At 52.6% G+C, this 19,060-nt stretch overlaps 6 protein-coding genes across 6 annotated transcripts; 4 read left to right on the forward strand and 2 right to left on the reverse strand.

Annotated features, from left to right (window-relative positions):
* Positions 1-1,356: 1,356 nt before the first annotated feature.
* DACRYDRAFT_113373 (ARM repeat-containing protein) lies at positions 1,357-4,363 on the forward strand (the record flags this gene model as incomplete). The annotated part of the gene is made up of 11 exons (XM_040769619.1): positions 1,357-1,539; positions 1,586-1,707; positions 1,759-1,918; positions 1,968-2,122; positions 2,175-2,245; positions 2,295-2,536; positions 2,590-2,854; positions 2,903-3,255; positions 3,306-3,734; positions 3,787-4,042; positions 4,098-4,363. The coding sequence occupies 11 exons, from the start codon at positions 1,357-1,359 to the stop codon at positions 4,250-4,252; spliced, it is 2,391 nt and encodes a 796-aa protein (XP_040632081.1). The 3' UTR covers positions 4,253-4,363.
* Positions 4,364-4,687: 324 nt separating this feature from the next.
* On the forward strand, positions 4,688-5,536 carry DACRYDRAFT_19766 (uncharacterized protein). The gene is made up of 3 exons (XM_040771648.1): positions 4,688-4,826; positions 4,879-5,047; positions 5,099-5,536. The coding sequence occupies exons 1-3, from the start codon at positions 4,693-4,695 to the stop codon at positions 5,459-5,461; spliced, it is 666 nt and encodes a 221-aa protein (XP_040632082.1). The 5' UTR covers positions 4,688-4,692; the 3' UTR covers positions 5,462-5,536.
* A 7-nt stretch (positions 5,537-5,543) lies between these two features.
* DACRYDRAFT_61614 (signal recognition particle protein) lies at positions 5,544-7,551 on the reverse strand. The gene is made up of 5 exons (XM_040775677.1): positions 7,087-7,551; positions 6,583-7,037; positions 6,281-6,529; positions 5,922-6,230; positions 5,544-5,868 (listed from the first exon to the last, which is right to left on the reverse strand). Exons 1-5 carry the CDS (start codon positions 7,429-7,431, stop codon positions 5,550-5,552), a joined length of 1,677 nt encoding a protein of 558 aa, XP_040632083.1. The 5' UTR covers positions 7,432-7,551; the 3' UTR covers positions 5,544-5,549.
* A 212-nt stretch (positions 7,552-7,763) lies between these two features.
* Positions 7,764-14,010, forward strand: DACRYDRAFT_19769 (uncharacterized protein). Its single transcript, XM_040771649.1, has 10 exons — positions 7,764-8,088; positions 8,145-8,562; positions 8,615-9,470; positions 9,525-9,821; positions 9,873-10,205; positions 10,257-10,979; positions 11,031-12,204; positions 12,252-12,577; positions 12,627-13,409; positions 13,462-14,010. The coding sequence occupies exons 1-9, from the start codon at positions 7,788-7,790 to the stop codon at positions 13,056-13,058; spliced, it is 4,860 nt and encodes a 1,619-aa protein (XP_040632084.1). The 5' UTR covers positions 7,764-7,787; the 3' UTR covers positions 13,059-13,409; positions 13,462-14,010.
* Positions 14,011-16,382: 2,372 nt separating this feature from the next.
* On the forward strand, positions 16,383-17,410 carry DACRYDRAFT_19770 (20S proteasome subunit beta 3). The gene is made up of 5 exons (XM_040771650.1): positions 16,383-16,445; positions 16,498-16,617; positions 16,681-16,745; positions 16,807-17,187; positions 17,235-17,410. The coding sequence occupies exons 1-5, from the start codon at positions 16,443-16,445 to the stop codon at positions 17,281-17,283; spliced, it is 618 nt and encodes a 205-aa protein (XP_040632085.1). The 5' UTR covers positions 16,383-16,442; the 3' UTR covers positions 17,284-17,410.
* Positions 17,411-18,070: 660 nt separating this feature from the next.
* On the reverse strand, positions 18,071-18,942 carry DACRYDRAFT_13295 (uncharacterized protein; the record flags this gene model as incomplete). Its single annotated transcript, XM_040770970.1, has 3 exons — positions 18,071-18,329; positions 18,378-18,596; positions 18,644-18,942. The coding sequence occupies 3 exons, from the start codon at positions 18,940-18,942 to the stop codon at positions 18,071-18,073; spliced, it is 777 nt and encodes a 258-aa protein (XP_040632086.1).
* Between the last annotated feature and the right edge of the window lie 118 nt (positions 18,943-19,060).

Consider the following 19,060-nt stretch of genomic DNA (forward strand, 5'->3'; position numbering starts at 1 on the left):
GGGCCGCCCTCACGCAAGATCCTACCCATGTCTTGCGGTGCCTTACCAAAATATTGGCATGCGAGAGAGTCGATGCATACATTCGTCCTGTTGTGTTTGGTGTTCTTTGCAGAATGCAACGTGCGCTCATGCCTAAACACACCCTTGATGGAAAGCTTATCGACGCGATCGAGGGAGTCTGGAGCTTCATCTTACAGGGACGCATTGCCGTTATGTCATCACCTCCTGTGCAGGACATAGAGGCTGCTCAAGACTGGATTAAGGCGCACCAGTGCTTTTCAAAATGGATTAATGAAGAAGACAGAAATCAGCTAAGTTTCAATTGCGAAGATATCGTTCGTCGATGGGAGGAGCGAAAACAACGAGTAGATCTGGTCACAACTGTTGCTAACGATCTCAGGCTCATGATGTCGCAACCGACTGGCTATAACGTGTATAGGCGATTCATTCTTATCGGTGACGAAAAAGAAGTAGAAACCGGCCATGACAATAGGTGGATGGATGTATTGCGAGGAGTACGCACCCACTTTTCGTATTCATCACAATACTAGCTCACTGCTTTTTCCAGATTGAGATGATGACGTTTGATGAGGTTCTGGAACAGCTTACTTGTGAACCCACGGAGCAGACCTGCATTCTTGATGTGCTTGAAGATACCCCCATGTTGGATCATGAACAGTTAGATGATCACAGGAAGGAAGATGGAACTCTGGTCCAGCTACCGGACCGTCTTCTTATTTTTTCCTGAGACAGGCTCGACATTCCCGAACATGACGAAGAACGCGGCAATGGTGATGCTCCACCCAAACCGAAGGCATTTCTCAGTCCAGAGATCCATAGGTGATGATTTCAGTCGCTCCGAATAATAGGCTTGCCTTCTTGCAGGCAAGTCCGCACCCTGATTTAGCTTGATTAGTCTCCTTCCGATCTACTTTTATTGATGGCTTACGTCCTTTTCTATCCCTCTTGATATAATATACTGTGCACATATGTATATTGACAGGAATTGGCGCCTAACGATTTAAGTGGCGGTGCCCCTGTTCTCGTCCCCCCTGGCGCCCCTCGCCTTAATTGGTTTCTGGTTCGGTCTTCGTCACATTAGCTGGCCGTTTCCGCAGCTGTTGCCATGGAAGTTCCTTACAATGCCTCGGGTGCATCTTTCAGAGAACAATACACACTAGCTTCAACCCTCAACTCCTCGGCTTATGTGGACACGGAGGCTCGTAAATCTATCCGTCAAACCTTGACGCGTCTTTCATCCTCAAAGCTGTCTTTTGTCGGTTCTCCTATTTCTAACTACCCTCATCATGCTTAACTGGCAGATAGAAGGAAGTCAAAGAATGCCTTTTATTACTCATGCAGGCGGAGTTGGCCCTGATTCACAAGGGAGTCTCTCTTGAACCAGCCTTGGCACATGCGATCAAGTTGGCGGAAGGCGGTGTCACCCTTGCGGACAAACGTGTTGGATATCTCTTCGTCCAAGAACACATGCGCTCAAATCACCCCGCAGCATTGCTCCTCGTCAATACCATTCGCAAAGTAAAGATCTTATTCTATCATCACGTATTTACTAGAACTATTCCAGGACTTGGAGTCAGGCAACGATGCTCGTGTTGCTCTCGCCTTGTCAGCTCTCATTCATCTTCCAAATGAAGACGTCATTCCAGCAGTTCAGATTCCACTCAAGGATCTATATCGTCATCATTCGTACGTGGCTACAATAATATGTCCACGTCTCCCTTTACCAGCAGTGGCTAGTTCTGCGATCCAACGTCTGGCCTTGGCGGCTGCAGCTTCGTTAGGTAAACTCGACATTTCGGTCCTGGAGGACGTTTTGTCTATTGCTCCGAACTTGATTCAAGGCGATGATGCAATGGTCTTATCATCTCTTATCGACGTTCTGAACGTTGCGGTTGAGGTGGGAGAGTTCATATATTGGCTCGATGCAAAACAATAACCCTTGGTAGTGTTCTTCTTTCAACAACTTGCCCATCGTGGCGAATCTCGTTCTTCAGATGTGGAATACGCGGACAAACGACAATCCTACGGCTGCTGCAACACTTGTTCTTAAGCTCGTGCAAACTACGGGATCTGTGCTTTCACACCCGGATCCACCCGAACGGTACAGACAGTTGTCCAACCATGTAGTCTTATCTAACGTGGAGGCCGAGCAGCGAAAATCTTGATGCATATATTCACCATGTCATGGCTGATTATACCACTCGCGTTGATGTACGAAGCAAAGGCAGGTTGCACAATTGCTTATTTGCTGACACATGCCTGACCTGATTTAGTGCTTGTTCTGCAGTTCTGCCGACACGCCAATTTATCGTTAACTGAAGAGGTACAGGCGATGATATTGAAGCCTATTCGAGCGGTTCTTGCTGAATATCATCCGTCATCAAACGACTTATATTGGGTTCTCACATGTCTCGAGCTGCTTCCAGTGCAGTTCTGGTCCAACACCTTAGACGAGGCAGAGGTAAAGGTTCTTGTCAAAGCCCTAAATGAAGAGGATGAGAGCACTCGTCGAGCTGTATGTAATGTGGATACTGTAGCCCGGCTGAGGATTATTGATTTTGCCTTCAGGCTTTGCGATTGTTCAAGAAGGCAGATCGACAGATACTGAAGGTACACTTTGAGTCACTATGTGAAAGTACCCAATCAGAGCGTGCTATGGAAGCTGCCGGGATTTTGGAAGAAAATGGAGATGGTTATGCCCGGCGCGTGCGACAGATTCTGACGCGAAGAGAGAAGACAGACAGACGGCAAAACAGGAAGAAGGGCGAATCTGCCCAGCCCGCTAAAGTATCAGAGGAGGTCGTGAGCATGGTTCTTACGGCCCTGAGGGACCGTGAGTGCTGCTTTGATTGTTGATGATGTTGTGTTGATGTTGTTTCAGGGGACGATTCTTATCGGTCTGCGTTCACTGGAGCAATCTTGAATTCCATCCAAAACCACACTCCTGGGCCAACACTCGTCCTCATTGCCACCGCCATTTCCTGCGAATACGTCGACGAAGTCCAGATGAAACCAGAAAAAATTGCTGAAATCTTATGTACTTGTCTCCCGCATGCGACTGGTAGTCTCTCCCCCTCTCTGCGAGACAATCCTCTGACGGGCATCCTAGCTGCGATTCAAGAGGCTGTTTTGATCGCAATTCTACGTGTCTGTGCAAATTGCGATGTTATACCTGCGACGATTATTGAGACAGTGGAGAATATTAAACCCTCTGCAGGTCGACACATTCAACGAGTAAGCGTTATTTTCTTGTGCTTTGTGCTTGACATTCATCTCGATTTCAGCGATGTGAACAATTTGCAGCTCTATGTCAGGATCGTTCTACACTGCTTCGACTAGCTAAATCACCTTCGTCAAGGACACTACCTGGATTTATGGCACAAGTTGAGTCGCACTTTCTACCCGCCAGATCTCTACCCCCTTCCCCACCACAGCTCCCGTCATCTCCTGGGGCCACAAGCCGAAAGCTCAGGTACACGCCATATGACTCACCAGATCGCCCACCACTGGACCCATTCCTCCGATCTGGCTCCAATTCTTCTGCTAGGTCCAGATCGCGAACCCCTGAAACAACAGAGCACAATCCTCTAGATCGTACCGTGACGCCAGGTGAACTGGCATTGATGATGCAGGATGCCAATCTCCGATCGGCCTCTCGTTCTCCGGCGCTCGTCACGCGTAAGGATGCGCAATCTGTCAGCACGCCAAGTACGGTGAGTAAACACCGTAAGATAGGGAAACACAGTATGCTGAATATGCTGTCAGTCATACCGATCCGATCTGATCGCCCTGGACTCGCCTGAAAGACCAAATTCGGGGATGGAACCGTTTGACTCGGAGTCTAGCGTGTCAGATACTGTTCTTCCGGAGGTGCCGGCGTCAACCGAAGCTTTCGACGAGCTATGGCGCCAAGTGGGGGTTGCGAAAGAACATGTCATGCGCGGGTGGTGTGGGGACACGCCTCAGGCCATCGTGGAACAGCTTCGATCAAAGGGATTTGATCTTGTTTCTTGGTCAAATGGTGCGTCGTCCTGTTAACTGTGTTTGTGAGGGATATGATGTTAACGATCTTCCAGATACCTCTGCCATTCGGGTCTTTTTGCGTTCTGAACACGCTTATGCAGTGCTTCTTTGTCGCGAAGGAGATGACAGCAGCTGTCTATGGATACTCAAGTCATTGTATCCAGTACTGCGAACAACCATACGAGACGCGTTACAAGACAGTGGCTGAAGCGCCCAATTTGGAAGGGAGAACAATGCCACTCCGGAGCAGGGCTGGAAAGCTTTCCGAAATCCCTTGGGACAGCTTCGGCGGATGATCGAGCGTTATATGGACTTTGGATATACCAATGCAGGTTTGTGCATTGCCTGGGTATGATACGAGATACAAGGTTGGCCGTGGATACAATCTACATCAGTGATATGAATAAGCGCCCAGTACATGCCATTGCATTCTCCCTGGATGGTTCTTCGTTTGAATACAAGGTGTGATAAGAGAAAGTATAAAGCACATAAGGAAGTCCGTAGTCTGGATTTGGCTTGCTAGACGTGGCGAACGGACGTGGAACCTGCGAGTCATCACTGCGCGCTCACTCCGCCTTTTCAGCCCCCTAAGCGCGTACCACCCACCAAGCCCAACCGTCCATCCCTCGGTGCATCTTCCCCCAAAAAATGAGTGATCCGCTGCACAAATATCCTCCTCCTCCTTCGAGAGGAAATGTACAGAGTGCATTCAAGGTCGTAGATGAAGACGACAGCCTTCCCACCCAGGACGAAGGCTATTGGGCATGGGCAACCGCCTCCTGGTTTGTACCACTACCTCACGACCCAAGCTCTGGCAACCTAACTCCTTTGAAGGCTTGGGACCGTTGCAACACCGCTGCTTATATTCCCTCGACTGATACTCTTTATGGCGACACCGCCTAAGGACCTGGTAGCCAGGGATACGTTGACGCATCTGGAGTGGTTTCTATGTGTGCATGTCGCACTCCTGCTACTGGCGCTGGCGCTAGCGCTCATCGTCTCCGTAAGCACGCCCTTTCTCTTATACCAATGCCAGCGCTGGAAAAATATTTAGATTCCAAGCAATCCAATCATTCCCGTTCAACCGATCCCCAACCGTCCCTATATCCCCCAAACACATCCCCTCCTCGTCCCTCTGACACCCGCACTCCTCGTCTCCTCCTTCATCGCGTTCAATACCTCTTCCACCTCTATTGGTGCTCTTGGGATGTTACTCTCTCTCGGGAACGGGTTCACAGGACTGTGGGGCGCGTGGGTTATAGTCTTTGGAGGTCAGGGACATTGGAGCCGGTCGACCGGGGCGGACAAGCGGACGAGCGCGTTCTTGTTTGGGAACAAGAGCAGTGCGTCCCAGATCAAGAAAGCTTGGAAGAAAGAGAGGGAGAAGACCGAGGGGATCGAGCTGAAGAATTTGTGAGCCTTAGAGAGTCTGTTTGAGATGTACGATATGGTAGCATTACAATTGCACTACACGTATGAACCAAGTGATCCGTCCTTGTTGCTCACTACCTTCCCCCACCCATCATCCGCATCATATCCGCCATATTCGGCATTCCTCTCCCACCACCCATTCCAGGCATGCCCCCTCCCATCCCCATTCCTTGCATCATCCTCTGCATCTCCGCCATATCTGGCATCTCCCCTCCAGGCATCATCTGCCGCATCATATCCTGAATCCCACCCATGCCCCCTGATCGCAGCTTCTGCAGCATGCCCGGGGGGAGAGCTTTCTGCATCGCCTGGATCTGCGCAGGAGAAGGCATCCCGTTCGGTCCGCGCCCTTTCCCTCCAGCAGCAGCTTGCATCTTCTGCATCGCTTGGATCCTGGTTACCAGTCAGCACATCTCGGCCCCGTGTACGGCGTAGCATAGACGAACCATCCATTCTTTCCTCCAGCTCCCTTGGCCATATTCGCCATCATCCGATACTGGAAAAGCATCTCCTCCACCTCAGCAACGCTCGTCCCACTGCCCCTAGCCACCCTCTGCGCGCGCCAGTTCACTCCAATCGGCGTCTTCCCGTCCTTCTCCATGTCCACGAAACACAGTCCGTCCGATTCGAGCTCGTAGGCCGTCATCGAGTCAGTCATGTAGATCATTCGCTTAAACTTCGAGGAGATCTCTTCTTCTGAGCCGGCCATGTCGGGTAAGCCGGGGATCATACTAGCAAACTTTGATATTGAACCCCTATACCCACCAAGGTTAGCGCTAATCTAGACAGTAGAAAAGGGTCGCACATGCTCATTACGTTTCCCATCTGCTCTCTCCAATCCTTGATGCTGAACTTGCCCTGCTCTAGGTTCTTCATCACTTCCTTCTGCTTCTCAGGATCACGCTGGGCCATCTCCTGCATCTGCTCTACCAGGCCTTGGATATCACCCATGCCGAGCATCTTGCTGATGAATGGTTCCGGTGCAAAACGTTCCAAGTCGGAGAGATGCTCGCCCGTGCCCAGGAAAATAATGGGTGTTTGTGTTGCTGCCACTCTACACGGTTGAGTCAGTACGGGAACTAGTGGAAGGTAGTTGGAAAGACATACGCAGAGATTGCTCCACCTCCCTTCGCATGTCCATCCATCTTGGTCACGATGATCGCACCAAAGTCAGCAGCCTCCTTGAATGCTCTGCTTTGTGCTTCCGCAGCCTGCCCAATACTGGCATCCAGAACGAGGATGGTCATGTCCGGCTTGACAGCAGCGCTGATCTGCTCCATCTCAGCGAATAGGTCCTTCTCCTGCTTGTGTCGACCCGAGGTATCCACGATGATGATCTCGAACCTCTCCTTACGAAACTTCTCCACACCTTGCGCTGCAATCACTACTGGATCTGTCTCGGTGTACGAGCCGAAGTAGGCAACCTTGGCTTTTGTTGCGGATTGCCGGGTTTGGTCAAATGCACCTGCACGGAACGTATCTGCACAGACGATGCAGGATTTGAACCCACGCTTCTGGTAGTAGACGGCGAGTTTTGTACATGTTGTTGTTTTCCCATTACCCTATACATAGCATCAGCAAACAAGCATATACTCAACTTTTGCTACTCACCTGCAACCCAACAGCCATGATGATGTTCGATTGTCCCTTCTTGGGCTTGTACGGCTCCACCCCCGGGTTGACCAAACTGACAAGCTCGTCAAAGACTGTTTTCTGCACCACATTTCTCCTCTGTGCCTCTTTTGCCTTATCAGCACCTCCCTCTAGAGCAGCCTTGACTTTTGTTCGCACACGAGAACGAAGGGAAGCAACGAGCTTGACGTTAACATCAGATTCGAGAAGGGCGGTGCAGATCTCTTTGAGGGCTGCGTCGAGTTGTTTGTCATCGATTGTTGGAGACCGGTTCAGGGACGATATGGCGCTGTTTATGCGCCGCCCGAGGTCGGCAAGAACCATACTGAAAGGGTCGTGCGGATACTAGTGCAAGCAGGGGTATTTCAGGGGTTGTAAACAGTTGAACTCGTCCAGTAGAACAACAATAGATTTGATCGATGTTGCAATACTGTTGCAATATCGACCAATCTTGAACACTTCAGCAGGTGGTCAGCCAGGTATGGAGTTACAGTCAAAGTAACATAAAGTGTGTAGAGGCACACGAGCGCTTCATTAACACGACATTAGTGGCTATGTCCCAAATTTATTTCCGAGTGGCTGAGCCCTTTTCTCTCGCCAACCAAAGGCGCCCTTGTCCTGAGCGCTGTAGACCACCGACAGCACTCTGTCTGCTACCACCACCTACCTAGCAGGCAATCATGTCCTCTCCTGCACGAGATGAACAGGAAGGCTTGCCCATGGACTCGGAGCTGCATGGAGAGCGTCACGAGGACGAGGAAGGCGAAGAGGAAGAGGAGGGCGAGGACGTGATGGATGACTCTTCTGAGGAGGAAGATGAAGATGAAGAAGAGGCGAGGAAGGTCGCTGAGGGATTCATTGTTGGGGATGAAGAGGAGGAGGAAGAGGAAGAGGAAGGTGAGGAGGGCAGAGGTGAGGACGCTGAGAAGAGTAAAAAGCATCGGCGGAGGCATAAGCACAGGCATCGGAGAAGGCATCGAGGTATGTGAACTTAGGTTTTCGAAGATGACCCGTGTCCTGAAAGCTAGATGATGGAGATGAGGAACCAGATGAGGATTTGGACGGAGAACTGGACGAAGATGATCTTATGCTTGTCGAGGAGAACACGGGCCAGCGGCTCTCGCCCGAACGATTCTCACGCGCTAGGCGGCATCGGTCGCCTTCACCGTCCGCTGAGACAAGAGAGCCTAAGCGTCGAAGGATGAATGACGATGATGGAGATTCCCTTCCTTCCGTCGATGAGCTAGCAAACATCTTCGAGAAAGAGAGGGATGAAGAGGCTGACGAAGACGATTTGGACGACTTCATCGAGGAGGATGAGGAAGAAGAGATGGAGGAGGACCGGGGCCTAAACGAGGAGGAGCGCGAAAAAAGAAGGAAGGAAAGGAGGAAGGAGAAGAGGGAGAGGCGGTTGCTTACAGGAGCGAGACCGGAGTTGGTTGGGATCGACGAAACGTAGGGACCTCTCCTGTCGACAGTGAGCTGGTGACTGACGGTGAGCATATAGTGCATGGGATGACCTCAACCTCGTTTTTGGTGATGGGCATGACTATGATGAATTCCTTGAGGCGGATGAAGAAGCGGAAGCCACGGAGAAAGCGCGTCCTAAGGTTGAGGAGGTCTTCGAGCCTTCTGAAATCAAAGCACGCATGATGACGCACGAAGATGATCTGATCCGGCAGGATGACACGCCTGAGCGTATGTTGCTCTCAGCATCCTCTCTTTGGTCCGGTGCTACCTTTGTCCCCTTTCCCCTGTTCAACCCTGCCGAGCTCTCTGCTGCCTCTCATTGGGTTTCCCTTCGCCTGGGCGAGCGCGTACGCGATGCCTTCTTCCGACCCGATGGGCGACACCATGCACTTCTGCAGCACCTAATCATGGCCGTGCGGACGACGCTCGAGTACATCCTCCGCCAGCGATGGGAAGTGCCCTATATCTGGCACCACAAGCGCGACTACATCTCACATTTCGACTCCGCGGGCACGCGCCAGCGCACCGACCTGCTGACGCTCGACGAGCTTTGGCGCATCCAGGCGCTCGGGTACAAGTACCGCGCTCTAGTAGAGCGTCGCGTTCAGCTGCAAAGAACGTTCGACAGCGTCCAACTGCAGGACGCTTATTTCTCCGGACACATCTGGGACGGCTTGGACGACGTGGAGATGGTCTCGGACGCGATGGAGTGGGTGGGGCTGAAGTATGCCAAAAAGATTCGGGAGGTGCAGGAGCTTGCAGAGCTCAGCGTAGATGGCGCTACCCAGGAGGTGGACGGAGGCAGTCCCCAGAAGCCGGGAAAGATGAAGCGCCCCACAAGACAAAGCGCGTATGAGGTCGCGAGAGCGTCGACAGTTTCTGGGCTGGCTGATGTATGCCCTTTTTCTTTTCCGTTGTAGGACATGACTGATTGACATTGATTGCAGAGCTTCGGTATGCCCCCGGCCGATGCTATCCTGCGTTTCCTAGCCAAGGGTATCCAACCCCCACCCCACGAGCCCGAGATCTCCCCCACCGCTCTAGCCGAGCAGTTTGCCCCTTCAAGCTTCACCGGCCAGCCAGAAGAATTGCTCGAGAAGGCCCGGTTCATTCTGGCAACTGAGTTTGGTCGTGACCCTCTTTTGAGGCAAGCGGTCAGGCAGAAATACGAGAAGGACGCTGTTGTCAGCACCAGGCCGACGGAGCAGGGGATCGTCAAGATAGACGAATACCATCCTTATTTCGTGAGTGTTCCTCTTGGACCCTGAATGACAGCCGCGCTCACATACTTTCAGCGAATCAAATATATGAACAAAAAGCCTATTCATAGGCTCACGACGAACACGCTTTTCCTGCAAGTGCTTGCAGCGGAGCAAGCTGGCCTTCTCACCATCGACATCTCCTTGCCTCCTCCGGTACTTAATGAGTTCCAGAACGATCTGTACAAGGCTTATGCCTCAGACCGGTTCTCCGAAGTTGCGCTCGCGTGGAACGAGCTAAGGAGGATGGTCATCGACGAGGCCATGAAGAAGTATTTGATGCCGTGTGGGGTTAAGTGGATGAGGGAGTGGCTGAGGGAGGAGGAGGAGGATAACCTTTCTGAGGCAGTTACGGAGATGCTGGAACGGGTGAGTTACCGTGCTATCCCTTGCGGAAACAGCGATTGATGCTTGACACAGAGATTGGATGCTGCACCGTATAAGACCAAGTATATGGAGGATGGCGATACGCCCTCGGTTATCGCAGTCTCCATTGGCAAGGGCGAAGCGCAGGACGCCGTTGTCGCTGTGTACTTGGACGACGATGGCCGGATGCGCGAGTCTACCAAGTTTGACAACCTGCGCGATGAGAGCTGCCAAGAGGAGTTCAGACAGTTCGTCAAGCGCCGTAAGCCCGATGCGATTGGTGTCGCTGGATTTAGCACGCACACCCGCAGGCGCATGGAGGAGGTGCAGAAGCTGGTAGGTGATCCGGCGCTGCTCAAGACCGAGGACGGACCTGACGGACCCGGCGCCGGCGGAAGCAACTTCGCCCAAGGTGGTGCTGAAAGCAGCGGTGTCAGCCAAAATAACGCTGCCGGCAGTCGTGGCGGTTACGGTTCAGGCGCCAACTCGGGGTGGAGTGGGAACGACCACGGCTGGGAGGGCAGAGCCAGCACGAACGGAACGAACGGTGCTGGCGGAAAAGATGACGAAGAGCGGTATCCCGATATCATCTATGTCCCCGATGAGGTTGCGCGGATATATCAGAACTCGGCGCGAGCCGCTCAGGAGTTTGGTGGTCTCTCGGTCATCGCAAGATACTGCGTCGCCTTAGCGCGGTATGTCCAAAATCCCTTGAACGAGTTCGCAGCACTTGGCGAGGATATCGCCATTGTCAAGTTGGATGATGACCAAAAGCTTGTATGTGATGTTTCCTACCCGCTACTGTTGGTCGTGCTGATTTGTCCATAGCTGCCTAAACCTAAACTCTTCAGTGCGATGGAGCGCGCTTTGGTCACCGTGGTTAACAAAGTCGGTGTGGATATCATGCGATGTGTCCATGACGCGTACTACCAGCATCTCCTGCGCTTCGTTTGTGGTATGGGTCCTCGCAAGGCTCAAGGCATTGTTGCCAAACTCGTAAAAAAGGGAGGATCCGTCGAGAATCGGGCCCGGTTCATCAAAGACGATATGCTCGGTTGGCACGTATTCGTCAATGCCGCTGCGTTCTTGTTTATCCCTCAGGAATCGGGTAGGATAAGCCGCAAAGCGAAGGAAATCGACGATCAGCCTGATCCTCTTGATGAGACTCGAATTCATCCCGAAGACTACGAACTTGCACGGAAGATGGCTACGGACGCTTTGGACTTGGATGAAGAAGATTTTGTCAATGACCATCCGTCTGCTGTGGTTGCTCAGCTCATGCAGGATGATGATGCTGCCAAGAAGCTGGATGATCTCAGCTTGGATGACTTCGCAATCAACCTGCTTGAGCGTCTGCAAGACCGGAAACGGTACACACTCGACATGTTGAAGGAAGAATTACTTCATCCTTACGGAGAGAAGCGCGCCCCTTTCGCGGTTCCGGATGACTGGCAGATCATGACCATGCTTACTGGCGAGACAAGACGAACGTTGTATATTGGGCGCCCGGTGCAAGCTATTGTCTACCGTCTCAAGCAGCATCTCGCATTCGCCCGCCTCGACTCAGGCATTGAAGCACTCATCAATCAGAGCTATCTGTCCGATGATACGAGTAAACGAATCGATGACCTCCTATCTAAAGGCCAAGCCATTAACGGCATGGTTATCGGCATCACCCCTTCACAACTTCATGTCGAGCTCGCGACAAAGCAGTCTGCCCTTGAAGAAGCCCATCCGTTGTACCCCAAGAACTTGATCGAGGACTTTGATCTTGCCCAGCATCAGCACGATCAGGAGGCGTTGCAGCGTAAAAAGCGCCGTGAGATCAATGCCACGCGCAGGATCATCAAGCATCCGCTCTTTAGCAAGTTCAACGCCGGTCAGGCTGAGCAGGCCCTCGCCAACCGACCCAATGGGGATGTGATTATTCGACCATCAAGTAAGGGTCCTGATCACCTGGTCGTAACGTGGAAGGTAGAAAACGGGCTCTTCCAGCACATTGGTACGTCTCCACTATTTCTATTTGATTTGTGTTTGACCTTTTGTAAGATGTCTGGGATCCCGATGGCAGCAATGATCAGAGCGGGGTCGGCCATCGTCTTGTGGTCGGGGAATACGTCTATACTGATCTAGATGAGCTACTCGTCAGCCACGTGGGCGCCATGGCGAAGCGCGTCAGCGATCTCATGGAGCATGAAAAGTTCTTTAAAGGCAGCAGTCCTGACCGAGTTGATGCAGAGCGACGCCAGTATCTCACTGATTTCGTCATGGCCAATCCCAACAAAAGCATATACACTTTTGGCCTGGATCGTCAACATCCGGGATACTTCGTCGTAGACTTCATGGTCAACAAGAACATCCCGATGCAGACATGGGTAAGCGATGCACGTGGGATACAATCACAGAGATTAACTGCCCTTTTAGCCTATCAAGGTGACACCCCGTGGGTACCGACTGCTGGATGGTGGTGAAGTGCCTTCGGTACCTGAACTTTGTAACGCCTTCAAGATGCGGTATGTGCAGCAATCTAGCCAAGTTGGCACTGGTAGGCCCTCTGGGGGCAGGACTCCGTACGGAGCCGGCACTACGCCCTACGGCGCTGGTGGGCTCACCCCTTCGGCTCGAACACCTGGCTATCGTACCTCCTCACATCTTCCAGTTGGGCGAACGCCGAATCCTTATGGTGGTACCTCTCATACACCAAACCCGTACGGTCAGACCCCACGAGCTGTGCCGCCCGCTGGGGGCTATGCATATGACCCTCGGGCGGGAGGTCATACACCTGCTGGCGGGGGATGGACTCAGGCTCAAGAACCGGCGACCGATGGGTGGGGTGCTGGTGCCGGCGGCTGGTAGATGATCTTGTGGTGTCTTGATATGTCATTAGGAGACGCGGTCATTTAATGATCATCGATTGTATTATTGAATCATGATAAACTAATGTGAACATTGGATCATCCCCAACACTCACGCTCCCACACCCCGTTTGCCCCTCCTCTCCTTCCTTTTCTTCCCAATCAGACCACCCAAGCTCTTTCCAAAGGAGGTATTGCGTGGGGCCTTCTGGGGGGAAAACTGTTCTTCCTGCTGGCTGGATTTAGACGGGCGTTTCCCCTCAATATGCTTGGACGATGGTTTTGATGGAGCATTGCCGGTTTTCGGGCGTTTTCGTGGACGCTCATCTGCGTCACCCCCTTCGGATTCGGTCTAGATACAATAATTAGCATGGGTCACTGTCGGGTGAGGAGGGATTGCTTACCATCCTATTCCGAGCTTTCTCCCGACTGTTCTCCACCATCTCTTTCCTCCGCTTAACAACCTGGACGTTTTCGATCGAGAACTCCATGATGAGGCCTCTTTCCTCCTTGTTTTTGGTTAAGGTCTTGGCTTTCGCAGCGCCTTCCTCGAGCACTTTGACCCTCTCCTTGATCTTCTTGATCCGATCATTGAGTTCCTCTTTTTTCTCCCCTTCCTTCTCCGCCTTCATCTGTTCCCCCAGTTTCTTCAGGTTCTCCTCCAGCTCCTCCTTCCACCAGCTGGACATGGTTGGTCCCACCTCCGGATTATTGTTCGCCCAACGAAGGACACGGAGGGCATCCGCATGAGTGCGCAGCTCGAGGAACCCGTAGCCCTTACTCCTGCCTTTACCGGACAAGGGATCACTTCGCTCAGCCTGGCGGACAATCTTGGCCTGGACGACAGCAGTCTGTCGCTCACCGCGTTTCTTCTTGCTTCCAGAAGAAGATGTGGTGTCGTCTTCGAGCTCGTCTCTAGTTAAACCAGTCCGATCGCCTGCCTTCGCTTCTTCTTCGAACGCACGCACGGCATGGATGGCGAGTCGCTTCACCGTGCGGTCTGTGGCGAATGTCGGGATCTGCCTCACGGACAAACGCGTTTTAGATATGTATAACGAAGGATTTGAGCGTAGGAGGGCACGGCGCGTGTTGAATGATGCCACTCGGCGGTCGAGTTCGGCGGAAGGGATGGTAGCTGCTGCTGGGGTATTGGGGAATATGACTATTCTTCCATCAGTCCCAGACATCAGCAAGATGGCAAAAGTGCATACCTCCTTCCCGCATCAAATACAGATTCCTTTTATCCTCCTTCTCCCTTCTTTTCTCCCCCTCTTCCTTGAGTTTCGTCGCTTCGTCCCTCGCTACTGCGCGGGTAACACTCAACGTTCTCCCCTGCAAGACCAGTCCCCTCGCCAAGCTCGAACTAGGGTCCGGAGCAAGCAGAGACTGCATAGCAAACGGGTTGATCCTCTTTCCCTTCTCTTTCTGTTCTACAGGATTGGAAGTTCCCGTCTCAGCGGCGAGAAGTTCAGCGGCAGTGATAGCGGAGTCTGCGTGTGACTTGTCCCAGAAACAGACGAAGCCGGTTCCCCTCGAACGGCCCGATTCGGGGTCCAGAGTAATACGAGCGTAGCGGAGGGGGCCAAAGGTACGGAAACTGTGAGAAATATTAGTGTGCGCGCAGCGAGAAAGGAGATATTGAACGTACGTGGTTCGGAGATCTTCTTCGGTTGCTTCGAAGGGGATGTTACGGACGAAGAGGGTCGTGCCAACGTCCGTCTGAGGGAGCATAGGACGCGTTGTTGGGGCGTCATCATCGTCCCCATCATCTTCCTCATCCTCGCTGCCGGTATCCTCACCCTCTTCATCAACGTCTTCCCCTACATCTTCTTCATCTTCGTTTTCGTCCCCATCTTCTTCATCCATATCATCATCATCTCCTTCTCCTTCTCCATCTCCATCTTCATCTTCATCTTCTCCATTATCCTCTTCAGCATCGTCCATCTGCGCGTCCTCACCGTCACCATCCTCCGCAGCCTCCACCTCCTTCTCCCACCTCTCCTTACTCAACGCCCAATCCACCGCAACCGTCCGCCCCTCCTTCCCCTCCTTCGCACCAAACACTCTCCCATTGACGCCCTCCAGCGCCTTCTGGGCATCCGCCTTACTCAACATCCAGACAAACGCGAACCCGCGCTTCCTTTCCTTTCCCTTGCGTTTTTTGCCATCTTCCTCCGTTTCGCCTCCCAAAGAAGGAAGCGTAGGGATCTCGATACTGTAGAGCGGACCGTAGGGGAGAAACGCAGCGCGCAAATCTTGCTCCGTGATAGAGAATGGCAAGTTGCGGACAATAAGCCTTCCAGCGCGATTCGGGGCTGCTTTGCCCTTGCCCTTCTCCGACACTTCCGTACTCTCTGCCCCATCCACAGCAGCAGGCACGGGAAGCTTGAGAGACGAGTCCAGCCGCTTTTTGAGCACGACATTCAAGAGACATCCCTTAAACGTATGGGCATGCAAAGCTTGCACAGCATTCTGTGCGTTGGCAGGCGTGTCATATACCACCCAAGCAACGCCCTCCCCTCCGTCTACAGAGTAGGTAACGGTCTCGGCACCGGTCTGCTTGCGCGCCTTTTTCCAGAGTTCTTTGGAGGATATGCTGTCAGGGAGACCGGAGATGACGAGGGTGCGAATAGCAAGTGGGTCGGGTTTGGACGATTGGGGGGGTTTGGACGGTCCGGGACGAGGGGCCTTCGGCTTAGCAGGGGTGGAATTTCCAGCTTGTTCTTCCTACAGTAACAGGTAAGAAAATGATGGCTGGTATTAATAGGAAACAGACCTTCTTCCCCGGCCACTGCACTTTCACTTTCCGACCCTGGCATTCCACGCCCCTCTCCAGCTCCTTCACTAGCCTCTCTGCATCCTCCCGCACGGCGAAACTGACATACCCGACACCTTTGGAGACCTTTGTCTCCTTATCAAGAACTACAAAGGCCTGACGAACGGGGGCATGGTCGGAGAAGAGCGTCTCGAGGTCGGTTGATGTTAGGGTGTAGGGCAGGGAGGTCACGAAAAGAGTTGAGCTGGGGAACGAGTTAGCAAAGTGCACCTCAATGTAAGGCAATATATTACGTGCCCATGATGTTCCTCGCCAGTATGTTGTACCACAGATTTCTCTTCGCCCTCTCTCTCTTTCCTTTTAATGCCCATCTCGACGACCAAATGCAAAGAAAAGAAATTTCAACAATATCAAGTCGTTGACGGTATCAGGGTCCACTCACTTTTCTCTCCTCTTTCATCTTTCCGTTTTCAGGTGCAGCACAGCCACTTGAACCCTTCGGAAACAGTTTGGGCGACGCGTACACCACCTCGAGCGTCGTGTGTGACGACGCCTTCTCAGTGCTCTACCTTACTCTTCTCTCCTCCCTTCCAAAGACAGTTGCCCATCATGGTATGTTGGAGCGTAGAGGCTATTAAGAAGAATAATGCTGAAAGAATAACAGTCGATAATGGAATACAACGGTGGTTCGGTGGTGGCCATGAAGGGCAAGAACTGTGTCGCGATCGCGTCCGACCTTCGTTTGGGAAACCAAGCAATGACTGTAGCCACAAACTTTGAGAAGGTGCGTAGTTGATTTTGTTCTTTAAGGAAGGGATGCACGCGCTGATATCATGCATGTGGGTAGGTGTTTCCCGTGACGGATAGTTTGTATTGCGGTCTTGCGGGTCTAGCAACGGACGTAATCACCCTGTGAGCATATACCCACTGTCCGCACTTCATGGTTACATTCTGACCACACCCCTTTTGGTAGACGCGAACGCTTCCGTTACCGAGTAAACATGTACACAATCAAGGAAGAGCGCCAAATCGAGCCCGCAACATTCGCCCAGCTCGTCTCTTCCACACTGTACGAGCGCCGTTTCGGGCCCTACTTCGTCGAACCCGTCATCGCCGGTATAAGCAAGAAGACAGGCGAGCCGTTCATCGCAGCCGCGGACCTCATAGGCTGCCTCAACTTCGCAAAGGACTTTGTAGTGTGCGGGACGGCGAGCGATAAGCTGTTTGGTGTGGCGGAGGGACTGTGGGAACCGGATATGGCGGCGGAGGACCTGTTTGAGACGATCTCACAGACACTTATGAACGCGGTTGATCGGGATGCGTTCTCTGGTTGGGGCGCGATCGTGCATGTTATGTAAGCACTTTTTGGGCGTTAGTGAAATGGCGCTGACGACGATACAGAACCCCGGAAAAAGTCATCTCACGGACGCTCAAGGCCCGCATGGACTAGTGCGGTGTAGACTAGGACACGGGAAGATAATGGCATTCTGTTGCATAACCATATGGACGGCTCGTCCTTGAGCCGCGGCCCTGTACCGCGGCAGGTGCGGGCCGTTGGGCAGCATACACTTGTGATCAAAATTATAACTTCTGTTCAGGAGGAAAGGAAGCCTTCGTCGTGCTGTGGTAGCCGTAATCTGTGTTCTTTTGGACACGTACGTAATTGGAAAGGGAGACTACAATGCAGGTTGTTGTCGCCGCATTCTCCACCTCCTGTTACCTCCAGGTTCGTTCCGGTGCAAAAGCCTCATCACCTCGAGTAAAGCACCGTGGCTTGTGGCTTCAAACTGATGCAGTGATAGACGCGTGAGACTGGATTGTTGCCATAGAGTTAGCAAGGAAAATGATTATCGATTACAGCATTAAGCTAGTTGTACCCGGCACAACCAATTAGTTCGACAAGAATTCATGAAACGTCCGCCCAAGAACAGCCCAAATTTCAGACAGCATCATAAATAATGTTGAAGCCACTCGCTCGCTACACCAGCTGATCCGGGTCGACCTTCATCGACCGGATATCCACCAGTTCATCGTCCCCCACGCTGCTGACTTCAATCGTGCGCGCGATAGTGACGCGCTTGAGCTCGAGCTGGTCTCTGGAGCCCATGCCGCGTACGCTGAGTGACCGTGTGTGACTGTTGGGCGTCAGCCCGCTGTTGGTCTTCATCGTCCGGTTCAGGCCGACGCGGACGATGATGAGGGTGAAGACGATGCCCTATCTCATCTCTGTCAGGATTCTAACATCGGTAGGGGATGATAGGACACACGATTATGGGAATCTCCATCGCCAGTACGATATACTGCGCATTAGTCTGGGCGACATAGAGCATGAGCAGAATGAATACTGTGATGCTGTACAGCGCGCCGGATTCGAGGACGATGGCTATGACTGGGCCTAGATTGGAGTGGCCAAACTTGCGCACATCGATGTTTGATCGCCAGATTCGGAGTACGATGAGTGCGGTCGTAAGTCCGTTAGTGGCCATCGTACAGGCACTAGATTCGATCAGATAATGTGATTGTTGCGGGTGTGTGTGGACTTACAAGAAAGCTTCGATCCAGCCGTTTAACTGGCTCGCGAAGATCCCCTCGCCGCCTTGCAGCTCGAACTGCATCACGACGCTGCGTATGCAGGTGACCACAGTGCCGATCCACAGAATTACTGATGGAATGATCGTCCACCCCTTGCGGGCCCAAACGACATAGCAGCGGTAGATGAGGATGCCATCACCGAGTAGAGTGACAAGGCCGTAGATGAGGTCTCTGCATCGCGCGTGAGAAAAGCTCATGAAAAGCTGGGAGAAGCCCACGTTACTGGCTCGGTCCACTGTCGTGTGTCGCTGAGGAACTCCAAGGCCCCAGGTGTAGGCTCGTTGTCCACAAAAGCCTGGAGGACTCTGCGCAGGCAGACTGCTGCATGTGAAGCCAGAAGCAAGAATAGGGATACGGAAGTAGCGAGCAGCGGCCCGTTCACCCGTCCTGTTGTGCGCAACGACAGCGGCCAGAGGATATATACGCTCACGGCGAACAGGACGAGGAAGACGCCGAACAGGAGTGCCTCGCACCATAGGGCAACGATGGTCGCGGTGTCCAGGCCGATGTCTGCCATTGCTGGACCAAGGCACGAACCGACAGTGAAAAAGCCAAGGGTTGGATGGATAATCGTCCTCCCTCCAGAGTTATATGGCCATCCGCTGTTCATACATTGCGTGACCCACACCCGAAGC

This window comes from Dacryopinax primogenitus (assembly GCF_000292625.1).
Source record: "Dacryopinax primogenitus strain DJM-731 SS1 chromosome Unknown DACRYscaffold_2, whole genome shotgun sequence".
NCBI classification, from domain to species: domain Eukaryota; kingdom Fungi; phylum Basidiomycota; class Dacrymycetes; order Dacrymycetales; family Dacrymycetaceae; genus Dacryopinax; species Dacryopinax primogenitus.